General features: G+C 41.4%; 1 protein-coding gene across 6 annotated transcripts in view; it reads right to left on the bottom strand.

The window, feature by feature from the left end:
• col22a1 (collagen, type XXII, alpha 1) overlaps positions 1-24,687 on the bottom strand; it is a 65,470-nt gene that overhangs the window by 7,998 nt on the left and 32,785 nt on the right. For all 6 annotated transcript variants that reach the window (XM_040021472.1, XM_040021473.1, XM_040021474.1 and 3 more), the window contains 34 exons: positions 22,076-22,129; positions 20,729-20,782; positions 20,557-20,610; positions 20,380-20,433; positions 16,687-16,740; positions 16,544-16,588; positions 16,379-16,441; positions 15,932-15,985; positions 15,725-15,766; positions 15,606-15,638; positions 14,706-14,759; positions 14,198-14,251; positions 14,061-14,114; positions 13,912-13,965; positions 13,756-13,809; positions 13,244-13,348; positions 11,954-11,998; positions 11,360-11,437; positions 11,067-11,102; positions 10,934-10,987; positions 10,722-10,766; positions 9,649-9,675; positions 9,464-9,577; positions 9,104-9,157; positions 8,891-8,944; positions 8,730-8,783; positions 8,586-8,639; positions 8,365-8,418; positions 8,163-8,216; positions 8,000-8,053; positions 7,867-7,911; positions 6,250-6,303; positions 3,581-3,634; positions 3,346-3,399 (listed from right to left, as the gene is read on the bottom strand). In XM_040021472.1, the coding sequence (XP_039877406.1) occupies positions 3,346-3,399; positions 3,581-3,634; positions 6,250-6,303; positions 7,867-7,911; positions 8,000-8,053; positions 8,163-8,216; positions 8,365-8,418; positions 8,586-8,639; positions 8,730-8,783; positions 8,891-8,944; positions 9,104-9,157; positions 9,464-9,577; positions 9,649-9,675; positions 10,722-10,766; positions 10,934-10,987; positions 11,067-11,102; positions 11,360-11,437; positions 11,954-11,998; positions 13,244-13,348; positions 13,756-13,809; positions 13,912-13,965; positions 14,061-14,114; positions 14,198-14,251; positions 14,706-14,759; positions 15,606-15,638; positions 15,725-15,766; positions 15,932-15,985; positions 16,379-16,441; positions 16,544-16,588; positions 16,687-16,740; positions 20,380-20,433; positions 20,557-20,610; positions 20,729-20,782; positions 22,076-22,129 (1,866 nt within the window). The remainder of the gene's footprint in view (positions 1-3,345; positions 3,400-3,580; positions 3,635-6,249; positions 6,304-7,866; positions 7,912-7,999; positions 8,054-8,162; positions 8,217-8,364; positions 8,419-8,585; positions 8,640-8,729; positions 8,784-8,890; positions 8,945-9,103; positions 9,158-9,463; positions 9,578-9,648; positions 9,676-10,721; positions 10,767-10,933; positions 10,988-11,066; positions 11,103-11,359; positions 11,438-11,953; positions 11,999-13,243; positions 13,349-13,755; positions 13,810-13,911; positions 13,966-14,060; positions 14,115-14,197; positions 14,252-14,705; positions 14,760-15,605; positions 15,639-15,724; positions 15,767-15,931; positions 15,986-16,378; positions 16,442-16,543; positions 16,589-16,686; positions 16,741-20,379; positions 20,434-20,556; positions 20,611-20,728; positions 20,783-22,075; positions 22,130-24,687) is intronic.

The following is a 24,687-nucleotide window of genomic DNA, read 5'->3' as shown; positions in this document are numbered from 1 at the left end:
TTGATGTGCTTCTCTATCACCTCTGCTCCTCTCCACTCACTGCACCCCTTCCTTTTCTTTGCGTGGTAAATCTGACATCTGATACCATTTTGGTCGATATCTGACTCTTCCTCTGAACATCTCCTTCGCCATCCACTGAAATCACTCTCCATCTCCCTCTGTAACCTTTCTGCATTCTGGTTGCTGCCCTCTTCCCTCCCCCGGGCTGCTCCTGTTGATCTGCTTCCTCTGCTGACTGATATCATCGACTCCTCTGATAACTTCCTGCATATCGTCTGCCCTCCAGTTAGCAACATTTAGTCCACCTCCAAAGATACCATCCTTCAGCCCACAGGTCGGTGCACAGGTCCTGCTAGTCCTTCCCACAGCTTATTAACATTCTCGTTGCACATGATACCGACACATAAGCTGATTTGATTTCAGCACGAATCACTAAACAAACGCTCTGCATATTTCAGCCTTTTCCTCAGTACTCTGACGTTACCAACTCTACGTTTAGCTGTGACATTTCCAATAATGTGACACTGCTTTACAATAAACAGTTTGTTTTGTTTATCATACTAATGATACGGCATTTAAAAATGTCACTGCTGCGAGGTGTTTTATATCAATCATGATGATTTACTATTACACCTGATATTAAAGAGTAATTTAACACCAGCGTTTCACCTCTGACCACGCTCAGCATGCTCTCTCCTGTTTGGGCTCTCAGGTCCTACTTAGTGTATTTAAAACCCACGTATAAAAAAGGGCAGAGTACTTCTATGTGAAATATGACTTACAAAGCTGCCTTAGAGTTAGAGGAATGGTCTCTGACTGATGCTGATGGTTGTCCATTGGGCTTCACTTCAGCTAATTTGACTCAATGAACTCTGAAACATCTTTGTGTAGTTGGTGCCTTTTGAGGAACTTTCATTGTGTTTTGCACAGACTATTAGTGGCTCTGTGTGTCTGCAGCCTATAAGGTTCAGAGGTTCAGTGCACAGAGGTTAACAGAGGTTATTGGCTAACACTAGCTTGCTAGTGTTTGTGCATAAATTTGGTGGCTGGGTTTCGCTTTTGGGAACACATTGCACATTGAACCTCTACGTAATGACTTTCAGTCACAAGGAGTTTGAATAGGTTTGGCACACGGAGGTTTGCTCTGACTCGGATTGACTGCAATCACTCACAGACAGATTGGTGAAGATTTACTAACAATAATGGTCACAGCAACTAACTGAGTTGTTGCAGACTGGTCGCCATCTTCTAAGTAACCACATCGAAGGTGACTTGCACACTGTTGCATTAACTTTGGTTGTAGTGCAGTCTCCAACATCTGCTCTTCCTAGTGTTACTGTAGCAACAAGGGCAGATGCTGGGACTGATTCTACATACAAGGCTTCTCTTACAAAGCAAGAAGTATTGTTCATTTTATGGCAATAAAACCATCACCAAGAAACTACTGGGGGACATCATGGTGGCTACATCTATCTCCAGTAACACTGTGAGGAATCTTGGGGTCATTTTTGCCAGGATATGTCCTTCGATGCACATATCAAACAAATATGCAGGACTGCTTTCTTCCATTCGTGCAACATTTCTAAAATTAGAAACATCCTGTCTGAGTGATGCTGGAAAACTAGTTCATGTATTCATTACTTCTAAGATGGAATATTGTAATTCATTATTATCAGCTCACCCTAAGAGCTCTCTGATAAGCCTTCAGTTGATGCAAAATGCTGCAGCGAGAGTACTGACAGGGACTAGAAAGAGAGAGCATGTTTCTCCCATACTGGCTTCTCTTCATTGGCTCCGTGATAAATTAAAATTAAAAATTTCTCGTCACATACAAGGCCCTGAATAATCAGGCTCCATCTTATCTTTAAGACCTCATAGTGCCATATCACCCTAATAGAGCACTTTGCTCTCAGACTCCTGCGTTACTTCTGGTTCCTAGAGAATTTAAGAGCAGAATGGGATGGAGAGCCTTCAGCTTTCAGACCCTTCTTCCAGGACAGGCCTGAAAGCTGAAGGGTCTCCCTTTCACAGAACCAGCTCCCAAACTGTCACTACTGAGCACTTAGCTGCACAATCTCATACACACACACCTTCATACACCAAGGTTCTTTTTGCACATTTCTATTGCACTGTCTTGGGTCCACATCGTTGTCTTCTATGTAGTGTTGCACTGCCTTTGTTTTTTTGTTGTTGTTTTTTTTGGAGGGGGAAGGGTTGCAATTTTTGCACATTGCACTTTATGCAGTCCTGTGTTGGTTGTCTGTTATATGTCATATGTAGCACCATGGTCGTGTAGGGATGTCATCTCATTTTACTGTGTACTGCACCACTGCACATGGTTGGAATGACGGACACTGTCTCTACTTTTAAGATAAATCAGAATGAAAGTTTTAAGCTTAAACAACTAATAAAGGTTACTTAGCTACTCTGTGACAAGCTTAGACTGAGTCTCTGCTGCAACTGAGCCTGGAAACACAGTTCAGGAAAATATGCAAAGGGAATTCATTTAACTCCGATATCCACTTGGTAAGATGCTTAACCCTCACAACTGCTTCAAGTGAACTCTGAATGTAGATTCTGATTACAGTCAATTATGTTCAAAGCAGTTTAGAAAGGGATCATTTAATGGCCAGTTTGAACAGGACTGATAATTACAGCAAATGAAACCTGTTTAGCGTTCAAGTGCTCATTTGAATATTGTTTCCTGACAGACTCAAAATGTAAATGTGAACCAATTCTTTAACCGATAGCTTTGTCACTGCTGGCTTTTCTCCAAATCCTCACACACTCACATTTTCACTGTAAAATCATCCCTGAAGGAAACCTTGTGAGCCAGAGTTGTTTTCCCCCTGATATCAGGCACTCTGTGCAAAACCTTCCAATAACCTTGGTTGCATTCTGCATCATCAGACAATTCAGACCTTTTGTCACCAGAGACTCAGCTTAGGCGTGTCTCTGTGGGTGCGCATCAAAACACAATTACTAGATGAGTCTTCTAGAAAATGACGATCACCTGATTCACTTGACTGTGAGGGTTTCTTTTCTCCAACTAGCAGCAACCCGGCCAACTCCCCTCCTCACTCAGGGGAAAGTGATGTTCCCTCCCCAGTCAGAGCAACATTGATGTTCCATCAAAATCTGACGGCTCATTTCTTCAAAAAGTCTCCTCTTGCCTTCAGTTTCATGTACGCCTGTTCTGCTATCACTGAAAGTACTGCTTCAGCTCATTCATTCTCTGGGTGCTTGTCACAGAGTTAAATTAGGGATACGTGCTTCTTACATCAAAGGTGAAAAAACAGTAAAACTGAATGCAAAGATTTTGCAGAACAGGAAGAGGAAACTCACCGGTGTTCCGGGGAGACCTGATTTTCCTGACGGTCCCGGTTCACCCGGCTTGCCCTGGGATACAAGTTAAAAAAACAAGAAGAAGAAAAAAAAGAAAAAATGGAAAAAAAACTGATGAGGAAGGGCAGTGAGAGAAACAGCTTGAGTGCCACTTTATGTCCCTATCTGTCAGCGTGACACCGTGCTGTCTCTTCTCTGCATCAGACAGCCATGCCAGTGACTGAAAATGACTCACCGGCTCTCCTCTTGGGCCTAAAAGTCCTTCTGGCCCTGGAGGTCCCCGAAGACCCTGTAAGAAGACAACATTAGTACCCTGCATTCAAACTGGCTGAATGAATTTTATCGCATCTTTAGGCCAAAATGGGGGCCAGATGCTAAATATTAGCATCAGAGCAAAACCCTCCGTTCTGGAGTGAGCGGCATCTTTTCATCACTACAGTAAACGTGTACTGGCGGAAAGATGAAGATACTTATTTCTTTTATTGCTCGTATTATATACTGTATGTATTTTATTTTCTTCAGCTGTTTAACATTTACAATTTACAGCTGTTTATACCAATTTTTTTTTTTTAAAGCTCTGATTGGTCCCCAACGTCGCTAAAGCAGTTGATATCAGCGCAAGTGAGTAATCAAAGGTGAACAGTGCCAGAGATTTAGGTCCATTCTATAAGGTGTCACTGGCTCCTCTATAACACACGGACATCAACAAACGCTGGATTTCGTTTTTTGAGATGCTCTGCCAGGACTTTACTACAGCCACATTCAGTTGTTGCCCATTTCTGGGTCTTTTGCCTTCAGTTTGGTCTTCAGTAACTGAAAAACGTGCTTTGTTGGGTTGAGATCAGGTGACTGACTTTGAGAAACTCTTGTGTTGCTTTAGCAGTACGGGTCAATACATTACGAAGCTTTGTAAAATTACTTTGTGCAGCATTTGCCTGAATCTGAGCAGAGAGTGGAGATTAATCCGATTCTGAAATACAGTGTGGATACCACAGTATCTACTGCTCACAGAAATATTGTTGCCGTTTTCTTGCCTGTTGGACAAGTCGGCCGTTACAGGCCTCTGATTTATGCAGAGCGGTTTATAATAAAGCAAGCTCAGAATTCATTTAGAGAAAAGCTTCCTCAGCCTCTTTTAGCATCCGCCTGCAGAGCCTGCGTTTGATGGGAAAAACCACGCTGCATCGCCACGTTGTAGCCAAAGAACCGCCCGCAGGTGTAAACACCAGTTCTTACACTGGAGCATGCTTTCCAGATTCAAGTAGCATCACGTGTAGCATCAGGTCATTCATTTGTGACCTGGCAGTTTGAGCTGCACTCAGTTGACTGTGTTGCTCAATAGTGAAAGAAACATGCAAAGGGCTAATTTGATCTCCTTACGTAGCATTGCCTTACTGGACCGCAGCCTCTCCTGTAGGAGGCTGTTAAATGGGAATTGTTGTTGTTGTAGGTGAAAAATATATTCTTACTTCAGGAGACGTGAGCTGTGAGAACATTCTGTCTCATTGCCTCACAGCCAGAGGATCAGCTTGGTGAAAGAGGTTTTTGTGAAGTGCTACTGCACAGCGTGCCACAAGAAAAATGGGGGCATAACAATCCTGCAGTTTCTGAGTGTATGTGCGAGTTTTCACTTTGACGAAGAGAGAAAAACCCCCCCAAAAAAACCAAAACAACTCTCACACAGTGTCAAAAGATAAAAACGGCACTGCCACGACTTGGCCGCAGTCGTTATAAAAGACATGATTAAAGATGTGTGCCAGGAAGAAACTTTTTTATTATCTGGATGCCCTCAATCAATACATCTGCTTCCAGACAACATTAATGATCACAGTCAAGAGCTCAGCGACTGAGACAGAACGTGCTGGAGGAGTTTGAAGGGGGTGACAAATGTTTACAGCAGGGGGGATATCAGAGAGCTGCAGTCGAGGCATTATCAGGGTTTATTTGGGGTTTTTTCATGTGTACATTTATTTCCTTTAAATGTATTGTCTGTTCCTCAGTGCGCCATAAGGGCTGAAAACTGAATATAATAAAAGCTGCATTTTTCCTTGTGGTGCCCCTTTCTGTATATATGTACAGTGCTTAATAAATGAATTAGAGCGTCATAAAAACAAGAAGAAATCTGTCAAACGTGTTTAAAACTAAGAGTTATATTGTTATTGTCATGATCTCTGGGTTTTGATTTTTCTGGAATCACTATGTTTTCCTTTTCATGCTTGTGTGTTGTGTTCAGTTTTGCTTCCCCCGTCTTGTTATTCCTGATTTGTTCTTGTTCAGCTGTCTCCACTTTCTTAATTACCTTCCTGTGTATTTACTGTCTCTGTCCTCCACTACCCTTTGTCACGTCCTCTCCTCTCGCAGCGTCTTCCTCGAGTTCCACGTTTTCGCAGCTTCTTCTTTGTTTGAGTTTGTGAATTATTGAGCTTTAGGACGGCAATACAACTGTCTTTTAGTTTATTCTTTGTCTCTGATTTCTGCAACTGTGTCCCACGCGACCTGCCACACAGCTGTGTGACAGTTATTTATTAGGAGAGTAACTGAATTTACATCTTTACACCCGAGTTTGAGTCAGCACTCAGAAATTAATCAAGCATAACATTCATTCACTAAAAAATGTTCAGTTTAGGAATGCAAGTAAATTAATTGGCAAATTATTGGCAGTTTCGTCAAATAATAATAATATTTTGGGGGTTTTTTGTAAAACAGTACATTTGAAAATTTCTAGAAAACTCATAAACGATAATGTTAACGTTAAAAACCTGCACATACTGGTTGCTAATTCCCACTACTGTTAGTTTAGGGCAGCTGCGTGATCAACCTTAGCCTGAGTACTTCTCTAAAAAATGCATTAAGCACTTAAAGTAGAAAGGAAGGAAGCGAAATTTGATAAAACCCACCACGTACCTCTTTCCCAGCTTTACCGTCACGTCCAGGTGATCCCGGCTTTCCATCTTCTCCCTGTGCCACATAACAAAAAACATCAACTAAACAAAGAGAGAATATGAAGGTTACATTACGATGACTCATAATGTAACCTTTGCTGCTTATAAGAATAACACAACACTGCAGACCAGAGAGCTTCCTGTAAGAATCTATATGATGCTTCCAGACTACGCTGAGACATTCTGCACTTGTGAAATCAACTTTCAATTTTAAGATTGAGTTTAATTTACATGGAAGTGATAATGAAGGGTAAGTCTCGTGTCTACGGCAACAATTCCTCTAATAAGCTGTCTGCAGAGTGGCTGCAGGGCGAGGAGGCTGCCTGCCTCGCTGTGACTCACTCAGACTTGTCTGTAATGAGCCATGCTATTGGTCACGGGGCTTTGACAGAATCCAGAAGAAAGCAGCAGGTGCAATGAGTCTCTATTAAAACAGGTGTTTAAAAAAAAAAAAGGTGAGCCTCTGGGCTGGTGTCAGATATGAGGTGACGGTGCAGTGCGGCGAGCTAAACAGCGAACGTGGCTGTGTGCTATATCCTGCACCCCTGCTGTGAGTAAGGCTGTTGAGCCGGAGACTAAGTAACACTCCTCGCAGGTTTCACACTGCATGCATTTGTGAGCAGTTGAGAAAGTGACGGTGCGGCACTTTTCAAAGCCACCAACGACGACACTTGCGGCTACATTTGTTGTCCTTTGTCGCACCGTCACTGATTATATTTGCATGTTTTACTTGGTTTTTCTTGAGGGTAACATGAATGCAGCAAGTCTGCACAGACACCAAGATTATTTTGGGTAGTTGTTTCAGGACCCATCACGCTGTCTGGGAAACTGCACACCTCTTCAGGAAAAAAAATGCTGTCACAAAACATAAATAAAACTGCACTGGTGCAGATTTTCTGCTTTTTTGCACTGCCAGAATCTCAAAATGGTTTTAGCTCGCATTTTTAAGGTCAGCTGTTTATGCGCGGCCTTGTGAAGTAAAAGGAGAAACTGTGTCCCGTCTTGTTGCTGGAATCTCTCAGTATTTGTATTCTTTAGTCGTGGCATTACAATAGTTGATATAGTCTGTAATGCGGTGGGTTATTTTACTTTGCTTTAGGAGTCTGATACTGCATGAAAAAGGAAAAATAGCTATGTTTTAGTTAAACTGAGGGTTAGACTACCAGGCAAGCACAAGATAGCCAGCGTTTCTTTGTGGTAACTGGCTGAAAGAAATGTTAAAGCCTCAGTAGGCGACAGTATTGCAACGGTGGTTATCAAATTCCTTACGTTTCATGTGTCAGTTATTCAGTTAAGTGTAAAAGATAATAAACAGGTATAGAGAAAATGAAAAATGTCTTCAGAATTATCCATCATGTCTCTATATGTTGCTCTCAAAACCCAGATGTCTTTAAACTGGTATTTTGAAGTTTTCCTTTGGTCATTGGCTGCGTTTTAATCATTATGATTTCAGTCTTTGTACCTGACCATTCATTAACACTGACCTATAACTCCGTCTCTTTCTCCTGTAATATCTCTAACATATTATTCTTGTTTAACAGCGCACCTCTCTGCTCAAATACATTAAAAGCAAACCAACCTTAGTTCCTGGAGCGCCAGGTTCTCCTCTGTGGCCTTTGAAGCCCTGGTTAGAAAGAGAAGGTGCAGCGAATCAGTCACAGCAATTTGCATATCACCAGGTTCTTCTATCAGATCTACTGCTGGCTACTTACAGGGAGTCCCCTGAGCCCTGAGTTTCCTGGGGGTCCAGTTTCACCTTGTTTGCCCTGAAAGGAAACACCTTGAGTGAGCAAATGTGTATAAATAAATACAGACAATATCTTCCAGTTAGTGTTCAAACTTTTTATGCTCTGTGGGTCATTTCCATCAACTTACAGGTTCTCCTGGTTCACCTGGTCTGCCATCTTTTCCCATTTTGCCAGGCTGCCCCTGTGATAAAGGAAAACAATTATTTAGGGTCTGCAGCGTCAAAGACCCAAAGGCCCACTTATGGTTTTATATTGCTGCCTAAAATAATCACAGCATCCAGCAGGAACTGCATATTCATGATGCTTTACGTTCTCATGATTTTTCTTACTATCAAGCCAGGAAGCCCTGGTGGTCCCTGGATTCCTTTGAGACCCTCTTTGCCCTGGTGAAAACAAACACAAAAACGGGTCACCAACAAAAAAGAAATGATTAATAGCCATTATTACGGCACAGGACGGTGACCTACACGCTAGAGGGAAGCGGGTTGTACAATAATGACACATGGGTAATGGGCTCTCTGAGCAGAAAGTACACAGGGTGCTAACCGACCTTTTCTCCAGGGGGTCCTGGGGGGCCCGCAGGCCCAGGCAACCCATCGTTACCCTGAAGAGGAAGAGACGATGTCAGTGGAGGTCAATATTCACTTTTCACGTATTCTGACAATGTGTAAACAAGGCTGAAACATCGACTTACAGGTGTACCCATTAATCCAGGAGGACCTGGATGACCAGGAGGCCCCGGGTGACCCTATTAAACAGATAATGGTCATTAAAATCGAGCTGAAGACTTTGCATTGGATGTTTCTTCAAACACAGCGAGAGGAAGGTTGGAAATGTCACAGTGGAAAAACACACCTTGTCCCCTTTGTCTCCGGGGTTTCCAGCAGGTCCTCGATCACCTTTTACACCCTGTGGTGACAAAAAGAGAAAAGCATTTGGTTGGAAAAACTTTAGGCTTGAGAAAATAAAGTTAAAAATATCTCCCTAACATCTGAATGATGTAAAAAAAATTAAAAAAAAAACTGATTGAAGCAGCTAATAATTTTGGCAGTAATTGAGCACACATGCCTTTCCTCCATCGGCTCCGGGGGCCCCTGGAGGTCCGGCTAGTCCTGGCGGGCCCTGCAGTCACACAGCAGACCATCAGTCTCTGTCCGAGCCAACAGTGGCGAGCACCGTCGCTGGTTGCTAATCGCTCACCGCTACCCCCCAGAGGAGGCCGAGCTAATGATGCAGACAGAGCCTCGCCATCCGTCACAGCAGGTGACGGATGGCGAGGCTCAGACCTCATGACTCACACAGGGCAGCAAACACACACTTTATAAAATGTGCTTAAATACATGCTTTTACATTATAATAGACTTTAGGCAAGAGAAGTGAAGTGAGGTCATTCACTTTAATTATGACATGTTAATAACTTTGACCCACTTGGTATCCATCTTCTCCATTTTTCCCAGGAGGTCCCTGTTGTCCTTTATCTCCTGGGATTCCTGGGAGTCCAGGTGGTCCCGGTGGTCCTGCAGGGCAGTCTGAGCAAAACTCCTAAAGATGGCACAGACACGCTGTCATCAAATGATCCACATATCAAATCATATCAAATAATGGCTTCTTACCTTTGGGTCAAAGTCTGGGGCTTTTCCCTGGGAGACAGAAAATAAATGAGTTAATGGAAACAAAGTAACATCAAGGGATCTGTGCACAAGCCAAAATTGTGTCCAAAAAAAGTATCACATATATATAGAATATAAACATCTTGCTCCAAAATGAATGCTGCGTTCTAGTGGACTCTCAAGATTTCCAACCTCAACTTTAAAACTAGATTCCAGAGTTTTATTCCCATTTCCCCGAGCTGCAGCCAGAAGCTGACCATTTATTCTTTAACAAGAATAAAATATAGCCTTATAAAGTTGGTAGGATGAACATGTTAGCAACTGATCATTCAGGAAACACAAAGCAGCATCCATTCAGCCGTGCATCTGTTTCCTGACAGTTATTTGGGTCCAGGTCATGGGGGTGGCAGTCTAAGCAGAGGAGCCCAGGTCATGGCCTCCAGGTCTTCTGGTAAGATACTGAGGTGACGTCAAGGCAGAGAGGACACATAAGATGCCCAAACCACCCAAACTACTCTGAGCCCCTCCTCAATGACTAAGTTCCCTCATCCTTGCTGTACAGCTACACCTGAAAAACTTTCAGAGGAAGCTCGCTGACACCCCCACAATCAGTCACTGCAGTCAGCGTGTGGCCATCAAACAAGAGCTGGATGCAAACCAAGGTTTTAGACCGACGAGCAACAGGCCTGATGCTTTGTACTTACTTTGAAACCCCCATAGAAAAGCCCAAAGGACACTGCATGTAGTTTTCCAAACTCCCGAGCATGCTCAAACAGCAATCTGAGTAGTAATTTAGTCTCTCTCCAATATTGCTCTCATTTTGTCTATTTTGTTTCATGTTAAAGTCTGAGAAACATATTTAGCTGCTAAGCTTGGGCCTTTTTAGAACCTTTTCATGAAAAAAAGCTGCGACCAACAAAAACTGCTCTGATAACTCACATGATCCTAGTGATAGTGACAGGACAAAGTGTTCTCATATCCCGCTTTATATTTAATGCATGCACTAAAACTAAGCAAACAGCTGGAGAAACAGAAGCTCTGATGTAGCCTGGTGTTCTCTCGCTGTGTGTACTTACAGGCTCTCCTGGTGAGCCCTTTTCTCCTGGCCTTCCTGGCAGACCCTACATTTGGAGAAAAAGCCACACATTACATTTTCTATCAGCTGAAGATCACAGGCATGCATCAGCATCCACCAAAACTGTGGTTCACTGCAGAGAGTTATACAAGTCAAGACAAGTGAAGCATAAATGAACTTATTTATGAGTAAATATTTCAGTGTTGGACTTACATTGTGACCTGCTGGGCCTTGAGGACCAGCGACACCTGGTGGACCCCTCAAACCCTTAAACCCAGAAATGCATGTTAAAGACGATACAATAATAGCATGGAGTTATTTAAAAAATGCTTCAGTAAATATTCACCACAGGTCCAGATGGTCCAGTTTGTCCTGGAGGTCCCTGTAAACAAGAGTCATGGTGAAATTTGTGGCTAACGTTAAAGCAACATTGTAAATCTTCAGGATCTAGACGATGAGATGTTACATTTCCAGTAAAGTGTTACATATTTTGGCATTAGAGTTTATCTTTGGTGCTTGCAAGCAGAGAAAAAAAATTAAACAAAAATACGATGGGCATTAACAACACTCTGTCGCTAACTTAGACGGGTTACCAGTGATCTGAAGGTCAAAAGGATCACTGTGGCGTGGTGTACGTACCGTTTGTCCTACTTTGCCTTCTCCTGCAGGACCCCTGTCCCCTGGTAACCCAGGTTCTCCTCTTGACCCTGGTTGACCCTGGGACGAAAAGAAAAAGCTAAATTTATTTCACCCTCCAGCTGCCAGTATGTTTAGCTAAGGTTCTGGCGCACTGCATTCAGCAATGATTGCCAAACCCAGAAATACAACTCAGTTTTTTTCTGAGTGATTGGGGGAAAAAATGAATAAAACAAATACAATCTAAGGCTGACATTTCTGTAGTCAGAAGAGAAAACGTCTCGGTGATGAGGGTGAGCAGTTTGACACCATAAATCCACCAAATGCCCCTTCCCAGCCTCACGCGTGCTGAAACTTTCACATCAAGCTCTTCACAACAAAGAGGCAGTCATAATCAGAGCGACGGTCACAGAGCAGTGGACACGGGAATTGCTTTTGTTGCTTTCTACAAAGATGAATTGTTTTTTTCCTCATTCGGGCAACAACAACTAAAAAAAAGAACGTTTTTCCACATCAACAAAAGAGCACCTGTGCACGATAAACCGGAGCAGCTGAGGAGACCTAGAAAACTCTTACAAACTTCTGAAATGACATTACCTTCAGCCCTGGGGGTCCTTGGATTCCCTGTGGCCCCGGGTCTCCCTGTAATACCACAAATAAAATTGGTTATTAACCAAAATACTGCAATTAAACATCTTTGAATAAATCATTTATGGTCCACAAAGAGCTCCTATTCTTCATGCACGTGACTGTATCGAGGCCTCAGGGCCGCACCTGGCAGCTGTAAAAGAAGTAAAAAGAAAAAAAAAGGGCAGTGAAAACTGCTGTGAGGCAAATCCGTTGTGCCCCTCTGCTGTTTTAATGTTATATGTCTTAACAATGTCCTTCCTGTTTGCTCTGCCCCGTCAGCAGGACGGCCACATGTTTGGATCACGGTGAAAAATGATGAAGACACATGTTGAGCTCCAGCACAAAATGTGCCTACTCAGGCTTGTTTTCTGCCTCATACAAGTGCTCATATTACGCTGCGGTTCAACAGGCAAGGAGATGTTTACAAGCAGAACACATGTGGAAATACAAAAGACTGTTCTGAGGCACAGTCACACGGGAGAGGTAATCCTAACCTCGATAAACATACATTTCTGTTGTTAAAATGCAGATAGACTTCATAAGATTTGCCAAGTGTCAAATAATAATCAAATAAAAAGAGAAAATAATATGGTTTGGCAGTGTTTACCAGGATAATTCTCCCAAACTTTAAAGCAGCTGAAGGTAAACTGCTTAGGAATAACAAATAGGAAAAATGAATAAAAATTCTATGCAAAATTCCTTAAAACTGCAGTTCTACTAAAGGCCACTTGAGGTTGGCTGCAAAAGTGAGTCAGCCTCCAACATTCAAATACCAACTTCAGCCTTGAAAACTTGTTTACAAGCCGGTCATGCACGTCTTTAGAGCTAATTTTGTCCTCGGGTGGGTGTAGCCAGTAGCAGTCGGCTACACCTCTTGTCTGTGTTTGTGTCTTCTGACCATTTCATTTGAATTATTGGAAAAATATTATGGATGCTATGTAATAAAGCCCTTACAAAGAGCCTGTGCTCTAATTTTAGGTGTTTTTTGTTTTTGTTTGTCCTCTTTCTAACTTGTGTTAGCTGGCTCCATGGTGTAGCCTTTGACAGTATAAGAGATGGATACAGCTGCCATGGTGATGGAGATGAAAAAATCTTAATGTGATGCAGAAGGGCTGAAATCCAGACAAGTTGATCTATTCTAATCATAATTGTGGCACTGTCCTATAATATGATATTGTATTAAATGACTTTAAATATCATTATATTTGTAGGATGAACTATGGTAAACATTCAGTAAATAACATAGCTGTGCCTTACATTTTGTCCATCTTTCCCCTTCCCTGGTAGTCCAGGAGGTCCAGTCAAACCAGGCTCTCCATGTGGTCCTGCGAGACCTTGTTGTCCTGGTTTTCCAGGTTCCCCCTAAAATAAATAATGGAATAAAAAGATTCTGCTTTTGTCTCTCAAGTCAGCAAAGCAGATGCCTCAGATACTTTTTTTTCTGTTGCTCTGGATTCTGAAAGAAGTCAAATTCAATTCTATGTATGATCATTTATTATTTTAAATCTCAGTCTTATAATTATTCTACACCTTGTCCTGCATATTAAAACTGCAGAGAGTACAAAGAGCTCTGAATTGCTACTCCTACATGTAGCTGCTGCAGCAGGATTCAAATGAATTCACAAACTGAAACAATGATGGAGGACATACAAGGTCACTCTTTTTCTCAGCAGTCTGTTTCTCTGCCAATACCAGTCTCAGCAAAGTCCTGATCCTGTCAAATCACACCCACCAAACACACTCATGGATTTTAAACATAAGTGACTGACCTTGTCTCCTCTTTGTCCAGCTGGACCTGGAGGCCCAATAATTCCCGGTATGCCCTAAAACATAAAGATAATTCTTAGCTTAATTTAATAATGTGTAGTATAAAGTCATTGGAAGCACTTGCAACAGACATAAATGATCAGAAAGAAAAGACTAACCACACTTCCTGGTAGTCCACGGGGACCCTGAAGGCCAGCTATGCCAGGTGGACCCTGGTAGAAACACAGAGGTCATCGTCATCCTCTACCATACAGAAAACGTAGCGCTTGGTGTTAAAAAGTGAATCCTGTTAGATGGAACTACTTACTGGGTCTCCAACACGCCCAGTCTCTCCAGTGAGTCCAGTCTCACCCTTTGGCCCCTGGAAGCAAAGCAGCTAATCAGAGATATTCTGGTCGGAATGACTGTAGCTTAAAACGAGTGAGGAGATAACAAGCTTTGTACCGGTAGTCCAGGTGGTCCCTTAAAACCTTGCTCACCAGGTAGTCCTCTTGGACCCTACAGAGAAGATGCATTAATTTAAAAATATATTAAAACATTTCTCTTAAAGCGTTAAAAGGGCTACTCTAAAAACGAATGAAGAATAGTGATGATCCTAGATGAAGACTTAAGACTTACTGTCATATGCTGCCTTAAGAATATGAGTCTGTTAATTCCAGCACATAATTCATGTTGCCTATTTAATGCTAAATATACCAATGCACTCTGTTCTGCTGCACCTAATATACAATATATCAGCAAAGCAGAGAGAACAGAGATTCAGGGCACTGCATGACAGTGTCAAATATTTAATTTACTTAGCCAATTAAGGGAAGTCTCGGGAGCTCTCTCACTGTAACAGGACATCCTCGCTGCAGCAACATCAAATCTCTACTGGCACCTAGTGGGATCCTGAGCGTATTGCTGGTTGAAGCTTGGTTATGTAAAAAGAGGAAGTGAAAACTAAACTCACCATCTCTCCTGGTTTCCCTTGTTCCCCTTTCTCTCCTTTCTCTCCAGGTCTCCCCTTAAGGCAAAAACAAACAATGAAATAAATGGCAAAAATGCAGAAGATGAGAAGAGTAAGAACAGTGTTTATACTGATCAGGCATTATGACCACCTGCCTAATGTTGTGTCTTTCCCCCTTTTTTCTGCCAAAACAGACCTCGCTGAGGCATGGACTCTACTAGACCCCTGAACATGTGCTGAAGGTGTGATGAGGTATTTGTTACCAAGATGTCACCAACAAATACTTTAAGTCGTGTAAGTTGTGAGGTAGCGTCTCCATGAATCAGCCTTATTTATCCAGGACATCCAACAGATGCTCGGCTGAACTGAGTTCTGGGGAATTTGAAGGTCAAGTCGATGCTTCAAAGTCATTGTTGTGCTCCTGGAACCATTCCTAAACCAGTTTTGCTTTGTGGCAACAAACAGGACAGTCCATGGCCCTGTCAATGGTTCACCACTGTTCCTTCCTTGAACCACATTTGATAGACACTGACCACTGCAGACCAGGAACACCCCACAAGAGCTGCAGTTATGGAGACGCTCTGACACAGTCGTCATAATCTGGCCCTCGTCACACTCGCTCAAATCCTTACACTTGCCCATTTTTCCTTTTTCTAAAATGTTCACTTGGTTCCTAATGTATCCCACCCACTAACAGCAGCCACGATGAAGAGATAATCAGTGTTATCTGCCTCACCTGTCAGGTGTCGAATGTTCTGTCTGATCGGTGGTATATATATATATATATGTAAACATGTTTTTTTATTTTTTTTAAATCAAGCAAATTGAAAGAAAGAAACAAAAATACAGCCATTCTTCACGGATTTGATTCTGGAGTTTGTGAAATAGAAGAAGCGTACTCACAGGTTCACCAGGCTCAGGAATGACGTTTGCAACCTGTGAAGAAGAAAGCAGGTGACATCTCACCACATCTGCACTCTATTACAGTTAACACGCACACAAACAGCAGAAATATTACTCACATTTCCCGGAATGCCCGGCGGTCCCATAGCTCCCACTTCACCCTGAGGCAGGAGACAATATGTTCAGAGTCTGGATGCTAATTACCTTATTACAGCTAATACTGCAGGACGACCATTAGTGAGACAAATGCAGCAGCGTTCCTCCTATTCCTTCACTTTATTAAGGTGTCCAAAATATAAAAGTGGTTCCGGATTTTTGTTTTTTACCTTGTCGCCTTTTTCACCTTTTGGCCCAACTGGTCCTGTCTGTCCTCTCTCTCCCTATGGGAAAACAAAATATTCATTTTTTAAAACAGATCTCAGATATTCATCCATCCATCCATTCGCTTCCGCTTATCCTTTTCAGGGTCGCGGAGGGCACTGGAGCCTATCCCAGCTGTCATAGGGCATATTAATGCATATTAATACAGGGAAGTAAGAACTTTATAATTGGAAAGTCAGTCGGTCTCAAAATGGCATCTGGGAACAACCAGCGGGCCCCAAGGGTTCCCAGGAGGTCACCCAGTCCAATTAGGGACATTCATTTTACTGGAGCTGACTTTAATAGAAATGGTTACATAATGTACAAAAGTGAGGTAAGGACAGTGCCCCTTGTTTGCAGAAATAAATCAGAGATATAGCTGTGAATGACTGTGAAAGCTTTGAGAAGCTTACCGGCACGCCTCGGTCACCTCGTGCTCCAGCAGTACCTAGCTGTCCAGGAGCACCAGCTTCCCCCTGGAAAAAAAATTAAACATTTCAAAAAATATGCCAAAATAAAATGTATCCCATAAAATCCAAATGCCAAATAAACAAAAACGAAGGCAACTGTGAGCTCACTCTCTCCCCTGGAGGTCCTCTTGGTCCAGGAGGCCCTTCGTCGCCCTGCAGAGAAAACGCACTTGTTAACATGGCGGTTTTCTGAATAAATAACACAACAAGCACAAGCTCAGTGTATTTCTGGGTAAGGTTAATCACGTCACCTTGGGTCCAGGCTTGCCAGGAAAACCATCTGCTCCACGCTCGCCCCTGAGCCCCTTTAGAGACACAAGATTATAATTTAGATGTCATACTTGCAAAACTCGTCCCAGCCAAAAGCATTTTCCAGGCATATCACCAGCCCCGTGGCACCAATGAGCCCACTGTTTACCAACCAAAACATTTTTTTTTAAAGTTTGCTTGTGGTTTCTGTGCAACTTTTCTTTTATGAGGAAGCAGAGTTCGGATGAGCAGCCTGGAGCTCGCCTCCAAAGTTGCCCAACAGCCACAACACACACAACTCTGCATAGAGTCTCACTCGATGTGAAGAATCTCCCAATCAAATGTACCAAAGCCCTGAGATTTGCAGCAACGGTAAAAAGAGAAGAATAGACTTGTTTTCTGAGATTTTGTGATTTTGGATTTGTTTTGCTTTGTCATTTTATCTTTTCTCATCCATGCGGACACAGCAAAGACGTAAGATTTAACTAAATTTATGAATATGGCTTCTTTAATTGATAAGTGTCCCAACACACGTAGCTGTAGCTTGTAGCTATCTGCCTGGCCTCATCTTTGCTAATTCAGTTCCACTGTGTTTCTGCTGTTGGAGAGTTTGCAATGTAATGTAATTATCTGGCAAATGACATGATACAGCCCATCCAAGAAGCTTTTGCTTCAGATGTGGTGAGAGAAATTACAGTATTTTATTAGCCTGTAGCTTAGCGCTAATTAACAGAATGTGCTAAATAATACACCCATATATTTATGGATGGAGTGTGGTTGGTTAGCATCGTTCAACTGCTTGTTAATGCAAATATCAAACCAGCCAATAACCTGGAAGCATCTCACTGCATTAAGCCATGTAGTCAAGACAACCTGCTGAAGTTTAAACTGAGCATCAGAATGGGGAAGAAAGGTGATTCAAGCAACTGTGAACGTGGCCTGGTTATTGGTGCCAGATGGGCTGGTCGGAGTATTTCAGACACTGCTGATCTACTGGGATTTTCCCACACAACCATCTGCATGGTTTACAAAGAATGGTCTAAAAAAGAAAAATATCCAGTGAGCAACAGTTGTCTTGTTTAAAATATCTTCTTGTTGTCAGATTGCTTTGAGTTAATGGAATAGAATGGAAATAACCTTTATGGTCCTTCACTGGGAAAATGTGTTCCAGGAGCAAAGTGATAGCCAGGTGGAGCATACAGATTCACACAAACGTAAAGAATATAACATAAAAAACAATAAATAAGAGTGTATGGGGCAAATTTAGAGTGCTGTACAGTTATTAAAAATAACACATTCAGTTTCAAAGACATGTTGAGTAGGATCATTTACAAAAAGATGTACAAAAAGTGCTGTAAATGTAATTCAAATAACCAATTATTACAACTAAGGTATCAGAGAAGAGAATCTCTGAACGCACAACATGTCAAACCTTTGGTGCAGAAGGATTAAAGCAGCAGGAGACCAGTCCTGTCAGCTAAGAACAGGAAACTACAGTTCACACAGGCTCACCAAACTAGATCACAGAGGATTGTGAAAACGTTACCTGATCTAATGAGTCTGAATTTCTGCCGTGACATTCGGATGGTAGGGTCAGAATTTGGTATAAAAACATGGAAGTGTAAATCTACCTTCTATCCACTGCCTTCTTCAAAATATGCCACAAGGAATTAAAGCTATTCTGACATCAAAAGATGGTGCACATGGTACTAGCTGTGTCACTTTTAAGTCCAAAAGGCCAGTATGACTGTTACCACCTGCAAAAGCTGCTTAGCTATCGCAGCCCAGCCACAAAGCTTTCAGTGCACATATTTGTGCTGTTGTTAATGCCGGTGGTTTTGAGCTTGGACTTCAGTCAGCAAACTGTTAATGACTTTTTAAAGTGTTGACGACTGTACACCTCTGCACTCGGTGAACCCAGCTGTGGACCCTAAATGCTTCCACTTTGCAATACCACTTACAGCTGAGCGATGGTGGGCTCGTCTTACAGCATCGTACTCAAATTCAACAAGCTCCTTAGAACCATATATTCTTTCACAAATGTTTGCAAAGGCAGACTCCATTACTGCATGCATGGCTTGACTTTATACACCTGTGCCAATGGGACTGGAAACACCTGAGGTGTGGGCTAATATTTTTGTCAATATAGCATATATCCTGAAGGCTAAATGGCAAATTATCTTTACTTATATCAGTTAAGAATATATGCTCCAAGATTTTTTTCCAGTATATTCTGTGGTTTAGTTATGCTGACACTCAAACTTGGTTCATAATTACCTGAAAGAAATGGTAAAATGGTAAAAGCCTGAGAACCAAAACCCTTCCTTGTTGCTAGCTTGTAGCTTAGAGACTCACCAACATTAAGGGGTCACAGTGAATACATGTAAAGGTTTTTTTTTCTTCAGAGATTATGTGGAAGAACACCACAAAAATATGACTAACATACATTAAGACTATTATTCATGTCTGGCCTTACGTAGATGAAATTACTAACATGTTAGCAAAGAGTTGTCTAGTTTTCAATTCTAGCGGACAAAAAGCAACATCGGTATTTCTCGGAAGCTTTTTGTGTTGGCACAAGTATTTACCAAATAAAACCTCTCAAGATTTGTTATTTTTTCACAAATTCCTCACAAATAGACTCAGAGTTTATTGTTCTTTATTGTTCTTAACATATCTACTTCCCCTTCAGCATGTCTACGCAGACGATATCCAGTTTCTTTTAAGCCAAGATGTTTCTAAGCTACAGATTTTGAATGAGTGCTTAGATTCCATTAACGTTTGGATGGCTGACAACTTCCTCCAACTTGACGAAGGAAAGACTGTCCTTGTATGTGCCCCTGATAGACACGTACCTAAGATAATGAATGCTCTTGGTCCCCTTGCAACATTTGTGAAATCGTCTATCAGGACCCTAGGGGTCATTTTTGACCTGGCTCTCACTCTGGATGTTCACGTCAAATCTCTGGTTTGGTCCTGTTTTTATCACTTAAGAAACATTTCTAAACTAAGCCCCATTGTATCTCTCACTGAACTGGAGATTGTCATTCATGCTTTCATTTCATCACGACTGGACTGCTGTAATTCTCTGTTTACATGTTTAAACAAAAACTCTTTGGAGCGTCTACAGATTGTTCAAAACGCTGCAGCAAGACTTCTGACTGAAACATCTAAGTAATCACACGTGACACTGTTGCTCATACAGCTGCACTGGCTCCCCATTGAATTCAGAGTCCATTTCAAGATTCTGGTACTGACTTATAGAGCTCTTCATGGACAAGCACCTGCCTACGTCATTGAACTTCTACATCCCTATGTCCCCAGCAGGTCTCTTAGGTCATGTAATCAGGGTCTACTTGTCATGCATCATACAGGGCTGAGAACCAAAGGAGACAGAGCTTTTGCCACTGTGGCAAAGTGATATACAAATAAAGTTTTACTTACTTCCTTACTTAATAGTTTGAATGCCAAAAACTGCTCATTAGCTATTTGCTTTATCAGTTAGCAAGTTTCTAAAGTTTCTAACTGTAAATGTCTAATCTGCTGCTGGAAACAAGGCTGATCTGCAGAGTGAGAGGGAACAAAACATAGAAACGTTTGGAATTGTGAAACAAACAATAAGCTAACCGTAACCATTTTGATTAGCACACCTTTAACGTTTGTTCATCGTAGGCAAATCTAAAAGTTTCACTCACCATGGCACCGTCACTTCCAGGAAGACCATCCAGGCCATCTTTACCAGGAATACCCTTTGAAAATCAGACACCAGATGCTGACGTTCGGCGACACACACAGAGGAACTACCAACAAACACTTGGCATTATAAGTACCAGCATGAAGTTTTTATTTAAGCCCTCAAAAGGTTAACTCACAGGTTTTCCAGCCTCTCCCTGTTTGCCTGGAAATCCAATTTCACCTGGCAGACCCTTCCGGTGAGAGAAAAAACACAAAGGCATCTCATCATGTTTTGAAGCAAATCTTCCTTCACTGCTAAATCTTATGAGCAAAAATAAAGACTTTCCTTTCTACATGTCAGTCACTTACAGGAGGTCCAGTGTTTCCTTGGTTTCCTGGTGGTCCAGGTGGACCCTGAGGACCCTGAAAAATAATTTTTAAAACGTCTGGAAAAAGTTGACTTGATCATATACACAGTTATTTAGGTGTTTAATGAAATAGATCGGGCAATGTGCCAAGACCTTGTTTTCTTTTCTCTAAATCTCTAAATTTGAATTTATTTTAAATTTTAATCATATGGTTTTCCAGAAGGCAAAGTACAAATCATTAGCGCCAAGCAGCCACTAGAGGGGAGTATTGCAGCACAGTTTACCACCAATTCAACCTTGGCTAGTGCTTGAACACAGGGGACATGTCTGTTTGGCTACAGGGAGCAATTTGAGAAATTAATTGGTATAACCTGTTGGTTTTAATTTAGCCTGTTTATTTTCTCTCTATTAAAACATACAATGAAGAGACCTTTGAGAGCACTGCAGCAATTTTGTGCTTTGTGGACCACAACAAATATTGAGCAGCCCACATAATTTAAATAGCAAATTATTCCTCCTCAGTTCTCCGTGAGAGGTCATCGGGGCATTACAGGAAGCACTGACATAAGATGTTCATAAACAACACATCAATGTAAACAGAGCTACATAGAGGATGATGCTATGGCAACTTAAAATGAGTATTACGTTTTTCCAAAGCAACATAAACAAAAGATGCTTCACCATCCCTAAAATACAGACAACATATTGTGATTTTTGTTTTCCATGTTATTTTTAAAGACTGTATGAGCTAGAAACTTGGGACTCATTTAAGAAAAGCCTGGTGGGAAGCTGCTTTTTTGTGAGCCTCTATGCTGCTCACATGTAACTGTTAGGGTCGAGGTAATGCTGGCTGGTCTCATCCATGAATACAAGTAGGGTTAATATGTACTGTATGTCTAGCTGTGGCTGAAAAAGAGGATTTGGTTAGTACGGCAGTCTCAATGGACATATTTCATCCAGCACCGAGTCCTGTCCACCAGAGAGCGATGGCTCACCAGCAAATCAAAATGATGCTAATCTCAAGACTTTTTTATAGACACTACTTCATATTTGCATTATTGCAATTGTTGAAAATAGAGTAGGAATTGAAATTGTACAAAATGAGGCAACATTTTGGCAGGATTATTTAGAATGGGGGAAATTTACACGTATTGTCAGACCCATCTCAGGGCTTCAGAATGGGGCTTCACACACCATCACCGTAGCTACGTTCATCTTTTATACTATTACAACTTTTTGTAGCTTTGTTTTTATAATAATGCTGTATTTTTACTAGAATTTACACATGGGTAAATACATTCGGTCTGCACATCTCTCATGCATGCTGCAAAATCCAAATTGTTCTTACAGCAGGTCCAGGAAGGCCATCCACCCCTGGGAGTCCACCTTCACCTTTCCTTCCCTATAAGATAACAGTATAAATAGAACAATGACATGAACAAATGGTAACAATAATAAAATAATTAGCACACAATTGTCTTACTAACATCTGAGAAATGTGAGCTTATATTTGCTACTGAGGGGTTTAGAAACTTTGGAGTTCAGAGTGCAGTACTCTGAGCTATTCTTCAAACACAGCAATCTTGAAAACAGCTTTCAGACCATAAAACTGGGAATATTTTAGTTGAGCCTCTTTCATTTGTGACGCTTTCTAGAAATGATAAACTTGGTAAATATTACAGGGAAAAATCAGAGATTTTGGTTAAACTTCAGTAAGCTGCTGATGACAATGATGTCGTCTCTGCCTATGCTCCTCTGATGGTCTCATTTTACAAGTTGAGAAGCTGTTCCTTAAACATTAGTGTATCCATCTGCTTTTATGTGGGAAGGTTGAGCAACACTAATCCAGTAGACAGCCTTTCATTTCACTTCTCTCTCCCCAACCAGTCGCGGCAGATGACCCCGCCCCTCCCTGAGCCTGGTTCTGCCGGAGGTTTCTTCCTGTTAAAAGGGAGTTTTTCCTTCCCACTGTCGCCAAAGTGCTTGTTCATAGGGGGTCGTATGATTGTTGGGTTTTTCCTCTGTATGTATTATTGTAGTGTCTACCTTACAATATAAAGCGCCTTGATGTTGTCATTTAGCGCTGTATAAATAAAATTGAATTGAACTGACTTTACTTTGGGCCATATCGCTGTAGATAGGTAAAATCTCATAGTCATGTTGGGTGTAAAAAAAGTGTAAAAAGTAACGTGTTAAATGTAACAATGTAACAATTTGATTAATTTAACACATTACTGTACTAAATTCAGAAATTGCATTCCAGTTACAATTATGTCATTAGCTGCATTCTACAGGATTTTCAGTTATCGGCATGCCAGGCATACAGAAAGAAAAAAATACAATTTAAACAAACTTTGGGATACAGTCAGCTGATTTCACTTTGTAAGAAAATGATGGATAGGTCTACAGAGGAGATATGGACATTACATTTAATAAGAAATAATGAATGTAACAATAAAAGAAAATTATTTAAGATTATTTTATGGAGTAACAAGACGGACTGTAACAAATTACTTGTTCTGGGAGTAAATGAGTAACGTAGAGCATTACTTTTAAGAAAAGTAACATGTGTAATACATTACTTTTAATAGGTAATGACCCCAGCGCTGTCTAGAAGGTATTAACAAAACCAAGATGTGAAATTGTTATGGGTTCTAGCTGTTATGTGTAGGGCAGCACGGTGGCGCAGTGGCCTCACTGCAAGAAGTGCCTGAGTTTGACTCCACCATCTGGTCAGAGTCTTTCCGGATACTCTGGCGTCCTCCCACAGCACAAAGACATGGAGTTAGTGTGGTTCTGTTAATTGGTGATTCCAAATTGATCATAGATGTGAATGTGAGTGTGAATGGTTCTCTGTCTTTATGTGTTAGACTAGTGACCATCCAGGGTGTACCACGCCTATCGCCCTGTCGTAGCTAAAACAGGCCCCACACACCCTGATGATGATAAGTGGAAGAAGACCGATGGTGTAACTGAGAAACATTAGTTTTTTGGGCAACTCACATTTTCCCATTAAAACTATGGTCAAATTATACTTAAATCACACATTTACTTCATGATTTATTAATGAAATATCATTATTCTCACTATGTAGAATAATTTTTCACAAAACTTTACTGTTTTAATCTTTTTTTTTTTTTTTTTTTAAAAAGCCTTTTGTGATGATTGCTGTTGTTTCTCTTGCTTTCACATAAAACTACATGCTGCCAGATTTTTCTTAATAAGTTTGTTGACGTAATCCTCTTCAGTCCTTTAAGATAGTCAGTCAGCATTCCAGGCTTCAATCAGCGATCATAGAAGGATAAAGGTGAAGAAACAGGACTCAGCAGCACTGAAACCAGACAACTGATGACTGCTTTTCAGCAGTGGAGGTGAAAGCAGCTCAATCTATACCTACTCAACCATATGGCCAACTCTATTAGCACTGGCAATAGTGGAGGCCAACCCATTATCACAGCTCAGAGCCTAGCTTTAACTCCCTCACCTCCACACACACACACACACACACACACACACACACACACACACACACACACACAGACTGTCTCCCTGTGAATCTTCAGAGTGGGTTTAACAATCCAAAACCTGAAGAAAAAAAATAGGTCAAACTTCTCACAGTCTGTTTTTCTGCATGACTCTCTTGGAAAGTACCCCATGAAGCTGCAAAGTACTTCAGCAGGACTTCCACTGATATCATGACAATAAACAAGGCTACATAGAGGGATGTTTTCTACATATTCTGAAACATAAACCCAGTGTGGCTGTTTTATTAATGCTGTTTAAGCATAAATATTTTGGAGGTAGAGAGTTTGTCTTTTGACAAGGTTTGGCTTGACTGTGTTACCCAGCTGAGCAATGACAAAGTCACATACTACTGATAAGAAGTTCATTATTCCCAGTAGAGAAGGGAGGGGAGAGGAGGTCAATGTCTTTGTTAATGTTTTGGAGGAACAAATTATG

Source organism: Simochromis diagramma, unplaced genomic scaffold (assembly GCF_900408965.1).
Source record: "Simochromis diagramma unplaced genomic scaffold, fSimDia1.1 OVJJ01000753.1, whole genome shotgun sequence".
Lineage (NCBI taxonomy): Eukaryota > Metazoa > Chordata > Actinopteri > Cichliformes > Cichlidae > Simochromis > Simochromis diagramma.
This window is presented reverse-complemented; position numbering and strand designations above follow the sequence as displayed.